General features: G+C 41.3%; 1 protein-coding gene across 3 annotated transcripts in view; it reads left to right on the top strand.

The window, feature by feature from the left end:
* Positions 1 to 3,117: 3,117 nt before the first annotated feature.
* The window catches only part of col27a1b (collagen, type XXVII, alpha 1b), a 69,807-nt gene continuing 57,872 nt past the window's right edge, over positions 3,118 to 15,052 (top strand). The window contains exons 1-4 of one of the 3 annotated variants that reach the window (XM_044026743.1): positions 3,118 to 3,291; positions 3,495 to 3,645; positions 8,143 to 8,207; positions 12,258 to 13,540. In XM_044026743.1, the coding sequence (XP_043882678.1) occupies positions 3,593 to 3,645; positions 8,143 to 8,207; positions 12,258 to 13,540 (1,401 nt within the window). In that variant the 5' untranslated portion in view covers positions 3,118 to 3,291; positions 3,495 to 3,592. Of the gene's footprint in view, positions 3,646 to 8,142; positions 8,208 to 12,257; positions 13,541 to 15,052 lie in introns of all 3 variants that reach the window. The other 2 variants (XM_044026742.1, XM_044026744.1) reach the window with 2 other exon arrangements.

Consider the following 15,052-nt stretch of genomic DNA (forward strand, 5'->3'; position numbering starts at 1 on the left):
ACACACACACACACAGACAGACACACTTACACACTCGTCCAGAGAACGGAAGTGGATGATGAAGCCAAAGGTGAAGAAAGGCCGTCACAAACAGATGGTTTAAGTTTTTCAATTGATACCATTAATTGGTCTTTTTTTTTTTATAGCTCAACTTGGTAGGTGATTATATGGTCGTTCCTTATTGTGACTGGACTTCACAAATGATTTACAAGGAAGAAAATAGTTGTAGAAGCCTTGAGCGTTGGGGTTCTATTGAAACCTGATCAATAAAATGTTCCCTCTGATTCTGTTTCCTTTGATTCTGTCATCACAGACGCAGAGGCCTACTGTATGTAAAGATAAATGTTGTAGACATGCCTGTGGAAATGTAGTAATAAAGTTGTGCTTATCCAGGAACATCTCCTGGTGAGGGGGCAGTGACGGGGCAAGTATGCCTCCCTGCCACCCTCTGCAGCTACCCTTCTCTAGATGCTATTTGCACCCCAAAACTGGTCACATCTTCTCAACCAGAGCCAGAAACTTGCCTTCTCCGCCTCCTCTGATAGTACCCTTCTGGAGTTTGGCTCCCTGTAGCCCCTGGTCTTTTAGACAAAGTCTCTAGCTCCCACCTGCAGCGGATAGAGCTTCACAACCCATCCACCTTCCCTGCCCTCTGCCACCAAGTCTGTGCCCCCTTCCTTTTGTGGGCAGCCTCCAACCCCTCTCCCCATGGCACTGTTAGTTGATATTAGAAGGGCAGATCTTCCAGCTGGAGTCCAAAGCACCATGTCTGACCTTAACATGGTGCTGCAGATCTCCCCTGGGGGAGAAAGTGGATGCTCTGCTGGTTCCCTGTTGGCTTGTTGTGGTTTGCCTCCCGTCGTCTCTACTACAACACTTCCTGAGCACCTGGTCGTGTCGCCATCTGAACCGACCCTGGATCACAGCTGTTTCTTCACACTTGTTGTGGAGCTTAACTTTTATTGTGTCACTCAGTCTTCATCAGCAGCTAGTTTTTATAGAGCAGAAAGTATCCAAAAAAGGTTTGAGTACATCTTGGAATTCTTGTCCAATATTTGAATTTGACTTTTTTCTTGAGCTGTAGATGTAGATAGGGTGTGTTCTCATGTCCTATGAAGCTTGACAGCGCAACACAAAAAAACGTAGAAAGTAATAAAAAAATAACTAAAAAATACCCTGACCTGTCTGTCTGGCACCAACAACCGTGTTGTTGACCCTCCACCAGAGGGTCGCGGGGGGGTGCTGTGCCAATCCCAGCTACATCGGGCGATAGGCGGGGTACACACTGGACAGTTCGCCAGTCCATCGCAGGGCCACACACAACTAGAGACAAACAACCATTCACTCTCACACTCACTCCAATGGTCAATTTAGAGTGTCCAATTTACCTAATCCCCACATTGAATGTTTTTGGACTGTGGGAGGAAGCTGGAGAACCCGGAGAGAACCCACGCACACACGGGGAGAACATGCAAACTCCATGCAGAAAGGCCCTTGTTCCAACTGAGGCTCTAACCACTACACCACCGTGTGGCCCCATTTTATTGGCATTAATATTAATATTATATTATCTGGCATTTCTCATCGAAACGGTGTCAGAGTCGGCACTGCACACGCTGGTGCCTTTAGTACATCACCGTCCAAGTTTACAGAGATTTTGATTATCAGGTGAAATGAGCAATGATGGAACCTCTGGAGTCAGAGATGAGTTAAGTGGAAAGATTTTATTGAAGACAGCTCAGATTCGAGGAGAACTGAGACAACGCCTGACCTCTGAACGTTAAGGCATCATCGAAGATTCTTGCGAGCAGCGTGCCAGGTATGATACTAACATAAAGTGAGTAAGCCTTGACATAGTGTATCCAGTCCAGATGCCTGGCGTCTTGGTATCTAGTGAGGGAACCTTGAAAGGTGCCGAGTTTGTGTCTTATCCTAAGTTATGGCTGTTAATATTGTACACCAGGTCTGGTTATAAGAATATGTGTGTAATGAAACTTAAATTTGGCTGAAGATTAGATTAGATTTTCTCTCACACAAGTAACCTGTTAGACAGTTATTCAGTTAACAGGCAGATGTTCCTTGCATTTAACGATAGATTAGTGGAAGACTGGCGTCATTAAATTATACATCTTGAAGGCTGGAATGCATTCGGCACATTTGTTTGGTGAAAACCTGACAGTAGTATACACTCACAGGCCACTTTGGAAGGTACACAGGACACAGACACACAGATGTGGTGTCCTTCTGCTTGTTTTCATCACCCTTAAGGTTTTAACATTCTTCTGCATACCATTAACATTAAATCATTGTTTTATGCTACACTATCTTACTTTATGCTCTTTTTTGACATATAGCTTTTTTCTACTTATATTTTTCTATTTTTATTTTTTATTTTTATGATACTTGGGTTTTGTTGAAATTGTGTTCCCAATTATTTAACTGCATTTTTGGACATTTTGCCCCTGTGTGAAATGAAATGTGCTCGACAAATAAAACTTGCCCTGTTGCCAATCCATCATCTCAAAACTAGCCAAACTCGCCATTTTCCTCTGACCTCTGACCTGGACAAGGCATTTCTGCCCAGAGAACTGCTGCTCACTGGATATTTTCTCTTTTCAGACCATTCTCTGTAAACCCCAGAGATGGTTAAGTGTGGGAATCCCAAAAGTTACTGAAATACTCAAACCATCCCGTCTGCTACCAACAGCCACAGTCATTGTGACCATATCTACACTATGCCTAAATGCACTGCATAACTGCTGGCATGTCATTTGTTGATTACACTTAATCATATACAATTCTTATGAGTTTAGCTGTGGAAAGGTTGTAAGGTTGCCTTAACTCTGTAGACATGACTGAACGCAGTGAGTGATAGACTGATAGATGTTGGAACAGGTGTACCTAATAAAGTGGATGTTGAGTGTACGTAGAACGGGATGAGCGTGAGGAAGACACACCTTCATCCAGCTGGAGGAAGTGCACGGTCCATGCTTCACTTCTGCTTCCCTCATGTCAGCTGAGGGCGACAGAGGGAGGTGTTCCCCCTCCTCCCCGACTCCCAAGATTTCCCTCGCTCCTCAAGAAACTTTCATTTTGGGAAGTCGACACACACACATACACACACACACACACACGCACGCACGCACGCACACACGCACATACACACACACATACAACGGCGCTCGTCATCTCGTCCTGCCACTGTTTCCCTGGACTAAGACTTGTCTTGACGTTCATTTTACTTTTTCAAAACGCGCACAGGGAAGACTGAAAAGCGTCGGAAGCGCATAGGTGAAAAATCTGCAGAGCGTCTTTTTTTATTGTTTTGAATTGTTTAATTCATTGTCATATTCAGGAAGGGAACTACCGGGATATAAAGGAACAAGACAGTGACATACCCCCCCCAAAAAACAGCCTTTTCCACTGACGCTGTTTCATCCGAAACCTTCTTATTTGCTGCTTTGATGTTGTTCTGTCTGTATTTTTTCGGTGAGACGTTCACGGACCCTCGCAGAGCACCTGGAATGGAAAAAGTTTATCTGCTTCGACTGGACTGCAGTACAAACTCCCAAGAAATAATGAAGTAACCGCTATGGAGCCGGACAATGCCCCGTACTCCAAACTCAAAACCACTGGAGTCGGGGGGTGAGTCAATATACAATTAATGTTTATTATTAAAACTCTGCTTTACTTCTTTTTTTTTTCTTTTTCTTTTTTTTAAAAAAAGGTTATTGGGTTCATGTGCTCCTGAACCTCACATTGCTTTTAGAACAAGTGTGTTATGTCTATTTTTGTAATACAATTATAGGTGTTTTATTTTTAAAAAGTATATTTGAACAATAAATAAAATGGAGAAATTAAAGTACCTTATTTTATTTTACTTTATTTGTGATTTGGGAGTGTTGGTATATACAGTACTTTTGTAAGCTGCAGGTTAGTTTGTGACAACTTTTTTCTTTTTTCTTTTAATTAATTCTCTGCCTCAGTGGAGACCAGTGTGCTGTTGTAGTGGGGGTTGTGTCTTTGCAGTTTGTTGCAGAATGAAATGCCAGACGATCTGGGACTGATTTCAGGGAGATGTATGAGAGGAGGGGAGAGGATCAGTCATCTCCTCCTTCTCTCCCACCCCTGTGCATCTCACTCAGCTGGTTGGCTGTGTGTCTTAATGGGAGGGAAGAATCAAACGTGTTGCATCATATTCCCATGCTGGACATATGAGAGACTTGGTGACAAACTGCAGTGGTATATTAAGAGGAAAGAGGGGAAACCTTTAAGAGCTGCGACTGGCAGTCAGTGTGCCAGTGGTTGACCAATAGTTTTTCTGCGGCTCCCTGGAAAACCACAAAATGTACAAGATTTCCTCTTACTGTTTCTTTATGGTGCTTGTCACTGAGCCTGTGCCACTTCAAACATTGCTCACTCAGCATCCAGTTAATGTGCTACATACAACTAAATCATTGCTCCATAGCCTGGTTTCATTCCGTGGTAGAAGTGTAGCACTTGTACTAGTTTGGCAAATTGTTTCATGTTTGTCATTTGGACAGTTTTTAAAGTGACGTGCACAATTCTCACAAGGAGGTGGAGAGGTCCATGAAGTTCTTATACACCAAAATTAGTAGGTATACATGGGATTTTTTAAAAAAAATCAGTGGCGTTAGTTGTTTTTGAAAGAGGGGAAGCTCATTTTAGGAGAACTAGAACAAGAAAGTGCGATAATTATGTAAAACTGAAATGCTATAATAGTGTTTTTATAGTGTATGAAAATGGGCTGTATCACTGAGCAAATAATAACACATATAACAACCAGCTATTTGTCTACAGACTTCCCTCACAACATTGACGCAGGCAGAAAAAGCTCCTCTGTTATCTATGTTTCTGCCCACCCACTGCTCCATTGACTCCAAGAGAAGCTGAGCTTCCGTGGAAGTTGTGTGCGTGACGTTTTCGCCACATTTGTTCAATCACCCTCAAGCTCACGGCAGTGAAACAAACCTGTCCTGTGCCGTTCCATAGAGGACAGTTGAAGCCGAGCTTCAAGTGGTTTTAATGTGGAGGCTGCTACAGGAATTTGAAAATCACATAAGACGATAAACAAGTGCTAAACAGCTGATTCTGAATGAACTAGTTACACGTTCTAATCTCGTTTCAGTGCACAACAGAAGAAAACACCATGATGACCTCTGACAATGTCACAGTTACTCTTTTATATATTTTACTTAAGTCCGTCTTTCAAACTCAGGAGTCATTTTAGCTCTCTGCTTTAATGTGAAATTACACACTGGAAACCGATCAGACTGGTGCAGACGCTGACCAGACTGCCAAAATAAAGTAGTTCATGGTGAAGGTATGACGTTCACCTGATAGTTGTGTTTACATTACTGCCAATCAGAGCAGTTATTTGACCCACATGTGAATGTTGATTGCATCTACTCCAACTGCAGGCAAAAGCTAGATATTAGTGGGTTTCTTGAGTGGAAAAGTGTCTTTAGTGAGTAAGTGCCAAGTAGCAGACCACAGTTCTTGACCAGGTGAAGACCAAACATTACAGTACCAGCTTGGTGTGTTTTAATGATCAAGTTTGAACATGTAGTAGGTTTATTTGGGAGAAGTAAGTGTATAATCACTTTGACATAAGAATTTAAAGGAACCTTTTATGGTGCTTTTGCACTATATAGTTCCAGCCCGACTTGGCTCAGCACGGCTCGACTCTACTCGGTTTGGTATCGTTTTCCATTACTATAGTACCTCCTCAACGTGGGTGGAGTCATCATAGCACAACTGCGTGAAACTGCCGTGACGAGTAAAGCAGTTGTTTTTTCGGTGCACTGAATCATTAGAATCAGTTCATTAAAAAGACAAGTTCAGTACTTCCTACATGACTCCTCTGTTGTGGGAGGTTGAAGTATGTCTTTTGGATTTTTATATGTTTTTAACTCATCTACAGTTTGACGTTGTTCAGTATGATTCCTGTGTCGGCGGTCGCGCTCATGACTCTCTTGCACCGCCATGTTTCTACAGCAGCTCGAATGGACAAACGATGGCCAGAGTGTGCATTTTGAAGCGGAAGCTTAATCTGCAAACACACATATTGGACCTTTAACGCTATAACACAGTGTGTTTTTAATGGAAAGGCTGTTGCTTTAAAAAAAACCAAAACAAATACACAACATGATCATGCTTTTTGTGCCAAACCTAAACACATTAATAGTCAGGAACTTATCTTTAATTTCTTCATGTCACCCAAAAGTGGTTCAAACAATCATATTGATATGCATGTCTGGAGACATACATTACAAATGAGTTACATAATTTATGTTCATCAACATCAGCTCATTCACATTTGAGGCTACTGTAACAAAACGGCATCATGTGATCCTGGTGACTGGGTTGTGCGCCAAGAATTAAACCCCACCCACAAGTTCTCACTTAGTCTCACACAGTTAAAGCCAAATCACCTCTCCGGTGTGAGCAGTCAACACTTCTGTTATCACCGGTCTTAAAACATAAATGTCACTGAGAAATCAATAGTGGGATTTCATGCAGACACGAGGCAATAAAGGTCAACATTGTCATGTGAAAATGGATGTGGTGTAATTACCTACAAAATGACAGCACAATCCGTTAATAGTAAAGGGAAAACACACGACACTAGATATAATGGGTCTTTTGTCTCAATTACCGATAAGGTAATAAGATGCAATGAACTGTGTACAGTATAACCTCCACATGAAATCAAACAGGCAATGTAGGTTTTTTTCAGAGGGAGCTCTAAATCTGCTGAGAAGTGGTTTGTCTGGAAGGAGCAGACAAAACTTCTTTTATTTTGACACACATGTTCATTCTGCAGCAGCAGGTCTCGTCAGTGAGTGTGTTTACATGTTAAAAGTCAGTAATTAGGGTTTCTTAATGTCATGTAAACATGTTAGAGCTAGTCTTAGTCGGACTAACAATACCTGGATAAGCGATTCATAGTCCGATTACTCCTGCATGTATACGCAGGTACGAAACATACAGAACCACAGCACCATCCATCTCATCATTTGCTGTTTCTGTGACGTAAAGGTCAAAAGGAAACTGATTCAATATGCACTAGCTTATAGGGAGATGCAGTGGCACCAGATGTACACTAAATAAATAATTCAATTTTCTCCTCTGCATGGATTCTCAGACTCTGCAAGCAGTCCAGTTGCCTGCCTTAGTCTGACTACGACCTTAGCTCGATTAAAGTGTGCATGTGAACATACTGACTGTGGTTGGTGCAAGTTCACGCTTGGCTATGCAACGTATCAAATTCAAGGGCTTTTCAGGACCAATTTCCTTAAATTCAAGGACAGAATTTGCTGACGCAGCTTAAGATGGGAGGGCAATTTGTAAGAGCTGCTTCTCCCATGGCATCTTTCTTTTATTGATTTGCAGCACACTCTGCATCTGTCCAAGTAATTGTTCTTGGGTTCTTGGGCAAGCCAGTGTTTGTAATCTTCTTTAGTGAGCCAGAGATCTTGGAATTTGCATTTCTGAAGCATCACATAATTTGAGCTCTCTTGCTCATGGTTACTCGCTCATTGTTCTGCATGGGATCTCATTGGTGGAGAGAGTGGGAACAATGCATTCATTCCCATGTACACTAAGTTGTATGTCGTTGTCGTTTCGAAACGTTTTTGGACACAAGCATTAGGACGTCAATTCAGTTGTTTGATACGTCATATTTTAAACATGTATACCGCCTGCCGTTTAGGTAATAGGTAATGGTAATAAGATGCAATAAACTGTGTACAGTACAACCTCCACATGAAATCATACAGCACTCAACTAAATCTGCTGAGAAGTGGTTTATCTGGAAGGAGCCGACAAAGCTTCTTTTATTTTGACACACATGTTCATTCGGCAGTGTGTTTACATGTTAGGTTACATGTTTAGACAATAATTAGAGTTTCTTAATGTCATGTCAACATGTTAGTCCGACTACATTTGATTAATTAAACATGTATACTGCCTGCCGTTTAGAAAAAAGAACAATAATGTGATTCATAATAACTGTATGACACATTTTGTAGTTATACTCCATGATACCCCTATTCTGAAACGAGTGAATATTGCAATGTGATTTTATGTGACTTTCAACCCTGTTATTTCTTTCTTTAGGAGAGTTCTGATTCTCTGGACTATACTTTCTTGCACATGCTCTCTGAGGCTTGCACAAGCACAAGGTGAGTACGTTTATGACAAGTGTGTGTGTGTGTATGTGGTAGTTTTGTGTTTTGTGCTGATGTTTGGTAGCTGTTTAGTAGAAGCAGTGAAATAGCAGAGAAAGTTTCAAAAAGTGTTTTGCCTTAACATGGGCTCTTGCTGTTCAGTCGCACTTTAGTGCATAAGTTATTCAGAAATGATGTAATACTGCATATTTTGTTTGGTCAGCTGTACCTCTGTCAGCCCCTGTCTGATTCAACAAGGTCAAAAACTCAGTGATTCAGTGCGTTAACTCATCTCTGCCAGGCATATTTATTTGTCTCACTTTTTCTCCCTTGAAGTGGATGGTCTGTGCTGAACGCTTAAAACTGAATTAGTAGGGAAGAGCAGACATCCTTGAGAATAAAGCCTCTTATTCAAGACGTTATCTTCTAAGAGTTGAGAGCTGCTATATTCAACATTCGCAAATGTTTTGTATTGACAATATTCAGTTTACTGTCTAAGAGAAGCAAAGAAACCATACTATATAAGATTACTTTTATAATGGTTTAATCATAGATTAATCATTGAACATTTTGATTTTTATTAAAACATTAGATTCTACTGCCTTCATTGTATATGCATTCAGTGTAAACTTGTGTAGAATTATACTCTTTATCACACACTCTTAAAACTCATTTTTCTTTAGATTGCCCTCAATGTAGGCAGTTTATCATGCTATTGCAAATAGTCCAGCTTTAAATGAACACAGTTCATAGAAGTTCAGTTCCTATGTCTCTATGCCTGAAAAACATTATTCTCTTGTTAAAGGTTGTGTTATATGACCCATCAGCCTCTTTGTCGGATATTTTCCATGCTCACTTTAGGTGCATTCTGTCTTCTGCTGACTCACACTTATCCGTGCCTTGATGTCTGCTTCTATTGCTGTTACACAACTCAAAGACTCTTATCATCATGTTTTCTGATTTCGCTGCCAATCAAAATCTGTCAGCTTTAATTCAGTGAGAGCACTTCCCAGTTTCTAGATGGCGTTTGATTATGTAAGCCACTGCTCTTGATGATAAATGTTTCTGCCAATTATTCTGTAATTTTACCTTGGTAAGATATATTGTCCCTGCATGATGACTGCTGAGTGTCTGGAGAACTAGATTTTTATATGTAAGGATGGGCTAATTTGCAAAATGCACAACCTAATGAGGCTATAACTTTAAGCAGGCAGGCTGCATTGGGAGCAACAGTACTGCTGGTTTAGCGTAAAAAGGTGCAGCGTTTGTTTGGATTATTTGAAAGATATTGCCTATATTGTCTTCTGCTTCTGTAACGAGATGGCTTGCAGTGGAAATATATGTAAAACGACTGCATTTTCAGAGTCTAATGTGATAGTTTATCAAACTTCTAATGGAGGATTGTTGTCCTGCAGCATTTTAGTGCAGTGAAAGTAAAGGCTTCTACCGTGTTATAAAAATGATGGATGAAGACATCGGGTATGGGAAAGTGAAGCCAACTTCCAAAAACCTGTATTCTCTTGAATGATCATCAAGAACCAACTAATGGTTATAAAAAGAGAGAATATAAGAGTACTTATTTACCCCATAGAATCAGGCCTTTCTGCATGGAGTTTGCATGTTCTCCCCGTGTGTGTGTGGGTTCTCCGGCTTCCTCCCACAGTCCAAAAACATGCAATGTGGATGGATTAGGTAAATTGGACACTCTAAAGTGTGTGAGAGTGAATGGTTGTTTGTCTCTATGTGTGTGTGGCCCTGCGATGGACTGGCGAACTGTCCAGGGTGTACCCCGTCTATCGCCCGATGTAGCTGAGATTGGCACAGCAACCCCCCGCGACCCTCTGGTGGAGGATAAAGCGGTTAGATGATGACTGACTGACTTCAATACAATGACATGATGCTCCCATTTAATACAGACCTTTAGGCGTGATGGTGTGATTGACAGGATGTCAGTGCTATTCCTCATGATCTGAATAAGATCGTGACGTCACGTTAGGATGCCACTTGGCTTCGACTTTTCGCCATAAAACCGTTTTCCTCAGTCAGAGCTTTCTTTTCTTTCTTTCCATTTCTTCCGAAAGGTCCAGGGCCTGATCAAGGTGAACCACAGTGGAGCGTCCTTAGAGCAGATTCAGGTGTCTCTGTGTGATGTTAGATGTAACACTATAGCGATGCTCCTGGTGATAGCTCACCTGTGGCAGTGGCAGGAATCACACCAGCTGCACAGGCTGACCTTCCACGTCTAGAAGGCCACTGTGGTCGAAAGCAAACAGTTTGAATAACAATGGTATTGGTACATAATTCATACAGTATATATAGACATATACTCTGGGGACGTACTCCTTTGCCCAAGGAATAATGGAGTTCTACTGCTCAGACCCTTTTAAAAATAGATCATCCATCTTAATGTGGAGTAGGAAAATTTCGGTAAAGTCAAAGTCGGGGCAGAAATGATGCACTTGCTTTCCACTTTTTCAGAAGGTTGCAAAATGAGTCACTTAAGTCTAGATTTGATGGGAAAGTGACAAAAGTAAATCTCAAAGTAAAAGAACTCATTATACAATTTTATTCTAAAGTATTATATTTAATGAGTAGGTTTGCTTCTCTTGCTATTGAACTGACCTCCCACTGCCTGCACATGCTGTTTCCACTTTAACATAGTGGCTGTACTTTTCTCAGTTTCCTCTGCAGAGTCATAATTCATAATTTAGTGTTTCATTTTAGTATTCACATTTGGTTTGTATTGTTCTGGAAGAGGATGGACATTTTAGATCCATATATATTAGCTTTTGGTTAATATATCGTACTGAGAGGAAAAGTGGACTGTATTTAGGATATGCTGATGCAGGCTGCAGGGATGGGGTTGATCAGTTCGTAATTTTCCAACCTTGCTAAACTAAACAAAAAGCCTTTGTTTGACAGTACTGATGACTTGCTCCGGTGCTTAACAATAGACAATAGTAAGATATTTGGAACATTTTCATTTTTGATGTTGGATCCAAAACCACATATTACTTTTTGAATGAAATAACTGTTGTGCTTGTGGTGGGTGCTGTTTTCTCCGGTGGGTTCACAATTTGGGTCCATAAGGTTGCGTTTAGAATCAATAATCACATTTTTTGGGCTGTATGAGAGTATTTTGTGCTTAAAAGAAAAGTTATTTAATATTATCTTAGCTGTGGTGACACAATAAATACTTAGTAACACAACCTGGACATTGTTTTTATAGCAATATAGTAATATTCTTTCTATTTTCATGCTGCTGTGTATGGTCAGTAGCAACATTGTTAATTTGTGTAAAGAGTACTGTATAAATAGTCACTTACTGGCTGCAGTTTAAGTGCTTATATCTATGTATAGACATAGAATAAAACAAAAGCATTGAGGCAATTATGCACGGTATACAGTAAACACACACAACACCACAGTTTGTAAAGAAATGCCCATTTCCTCCCATGAGACACAAGCAGCAATTAAAACCTGCTGAAAATGGCTTCATGAGCTCTAGTCTCTGTCAGAGCGATGAACTCTAATCAGCAATCACAAAGTGAGATATAACTCTTACCACTGTCCTCTTCTGGGACTCGTCCACTCTCCACTTTCCCAACATTATTCTAATTAAGACTGATGCAATGATTACATCGTTGGGTGCAATTACCAGAACTGGTTGTTGATGTATGGACCCATTAGAAGTTATTTATTCATTTTTTTTTTTGTCTTACTTTTGCGACAGCATTTCTATTAGTTTCACTTTAAGCCGGTGAACTTCCTGCTGCTGTAACCCTGTAGTATCGTTGTTAACAGTTATATTGTATCTTTTTAACAGTTTGTCAAGTGGACAAATGAAATGTGTTTGAGATTCAACTTTTGCTTTTTCTTTTTACATCGTATACATTTTTTGTCCTTTTTCTGGTCTTTGCCTGTACTGGAGTTATCTTGTCAATGTTGAAAGTAAATGTTCCTGTATGATTTATACTCATATATTACATCGTACTGTTAGGAAAAGGTTTGTTTGGTATCTCTATGCCCTCAAGTCACTGACTTCCCCTCTCTTGTTTTTTGAAGATGTGGATGTTCTGCAGCAGCTTGGGCTTTCTGGGCAAAGGGCAGGTGGGTTATCATCTTCAGGCACTCGCCCCGTCCCAAATGGCATCATCCCCTTCAAGTCTGGAGTCATCCTCACTCCGAGGGCACGTGTCCAGGTGCCTCTGCGCACTGTCCTCCCTGCTGACTACAGCTTCACCAACCTCTCCATGATCCTCAGCTTCTCTGTGCATCGCATCAACAATGCTTTCCTTTTCTCAGTTCTGTCAAAAAAACGGAAAGTTCAACTTGCATTGCAGTTCGTTCCGGGTAAGGTCGTGGTACACTTGGGGCAAAGGAACTCTGTGAGTTTTGACTATGATGTCCATGATGGCCGGTGGCACAGTCTTGCCTTGGATGTCCAAGGCCATCAAGTGTTTTTACACACATCTTGTGGAAAGAAAAGCTTACATATGGACTTGCATTCTAAAAAAGCAGAGGTCCTAGATCCAGAGAGCTCTTTCCTGCTGGGCAAAATAAACCACAACTCGGTGCCGTTTGAAGGTGCCATCTGTCAATTTGACATTTATCCATCTGCTAAGGCAGCTCATAACTATTGTGATTACATTAAGAAACATTGCCGAGAAGCTGACACATATCGGCCAGTGTTTCCACCCCTGCTACCTCTATTTTCCACAGATCCAAACGTTACTGTCACTCACATAACTCCATTGTCCCCGACGGAGCTTTCCAAAAAGGGTCATAGACCTACTATGGCCTTGACTGAAGAAAACATCAGGACTACAATGCTTGTATTAACGGACCACTTACCGATGCAGAACGAAACATCTGCGTTTCAGACCATCAACACTCCAGAACCTGATGCTGTATCTGTTTCTCCTCCAGTTCTTCCAGGGTTGGAAAGCCCGTTAAACTTTCCGACTCAAACAGTTACAACATCTCTGAGGATCAGTGTGACAAATCCAAACCTAACCGCCAGAACGCAAGGAGATACTAACTCCCCAAAACCTTCTGGGAATAGTATGGATCTACCTGCCTCAATTAGACCCTTTGAGATGCGGCCAAACCTCCAGACCACAGCTGCTTCTCCTTCAAACACCCACCTTCCCCATAAAAAGCAGTTGAGCACAGTAGCTCCAAAGAATCCTGAGCCCAAAGTGACCAGCGTGCAGGATGTCAGACCCACCTCGATTATTCCAGTCACTCCAGCTGCCACAGATGGCTTTCAAACATTTGACCAGGAACCAACCCACTACTCTTTGCTGGCTGGACCACCTGGACTAAAGGGAGAACCAGGACCACCGGTGAGTGTGTGAGCTCTAAACTAACACTGCACCAGATTTAAAAGCATGTCTCTTACACCCTTCAGCTACAATGAGTGCATCTTTATACATGCACTGCAGGAATGCTAGTTTATTACATGATTTATTTACAGCCTAATCTTTCTGTGTTCATTTTATGAATGAACTGTAATGAATTGGAGCAGCTGAATGGTAACAGATGCACGTTTGAATTCCTGGCTGCCATTTTTCTGTGGTCTGGGCCAAGTTCATAATACATCTTTATATCACAATGAAGTTTGACAACTTATGTTTTGCCATCCATCATATTTGGAACTGTTGCTGATATGTCTCTCAGTTGTGTGGTTTCTCCAATTTGGCAGCCACCAAGCATTTTGCATCTCAAAAGTGTTTGCTGATTTGACAGCGGATATGTTAATTAATGACTAGGATCGTTGAGCTGTTTGATTTCCCCATTTCGACTGACGAAACATGCTTGTGTGCAGTGAGGTGTTAGAGTCTTCTGAAAGGGGGTGTGACTGCTCTGAGAATGGATACTTTAAAGAGAATTAGAATTCAGAATTAAAATACTTGATACAATTAATAATATAAAGGTATAAAGAGTATATAAAATATGGATACAATTAAATTACGGAGAATTTTTCTACTTTAAAGCGGAACTATGCAGGATGTTTACCCTAATTGCAACAGCTTTGGAGTCATTGTGATAGTTAAATGGCTTGCTGTGGGGAGAGTGGGGGGCTGTCTCCACCCCCCCACGATTGTTTAGCAGAAAATCAGCCTCGCAAGATCATGGCGACCCGAAACCAGGACAAAATTGCCTTATGATGCTACACACCCACGCCTCCCAGCCAGGTACCAGCTGTTAAGATTAAAGCAGCGAGAGTGTTATTTTAAGCATTCATCATGGCAGAGCTGGTGAAAAAGAAAAAAAACACGTCAGAAGAAGCGAGGAAGAGGAAATGACAGTCTGTTCTGTCAGAGAGGCGCCACACACGAGTAAATATTGGCCTGGCGTTTTTGCTGTTGTACTTTGTAAGTATATTTGAGATAGACTCTCTGTTTTCTATGTACTGTGTGGACAGTACGTGCACTTCCTCGATGTTTGCTATTGTTGTAAATGTGTTACCATTTTTATGAACGATGTCTGTTGCTGGTTTGTTATCGGTGGGTGGTTGGCTGTTCTTCCATCGGCATGGACGTGGCTCCACGGCGTGTGTTCGCCGGCTACGTTGAAAACAAATGCACATGGCCAGGAGAGTGGAAGGGAAGGGAAGGGAAGGGGGAGCATCAGTGGTTCACGACAATGAGGATAAAGCAGTAGAAACTTGTGCCGCTCTAATATCCAGCGTGTAACATTTAGGAGGGTTTATTGACAGAAATTGAATATACTTCGCACACATGGCTTTAAAATGTCATTATTTGTGTACTTTAGTCAGGGGCCTTCTTTACAGAGGCTACCATCTTGTGCTGCCATGTTTTTGAGGAAATAGTAGTGAGATTGGAGAAAGTTTT

This window comes from Solea senegalensis, linkage group LG5, assembly GCF_019176455.1.
Source record: "Solea senegalensis isolate Sse05_10M linkage group LG5, IFAPA_SoseM_1, whole genome shotgun sequence".
NCBI lineage: Eukaryota > Metazoa > Chordata > Actinopteri > Pleuronectiformes > Soleidae > Solea > Solea senegalensis.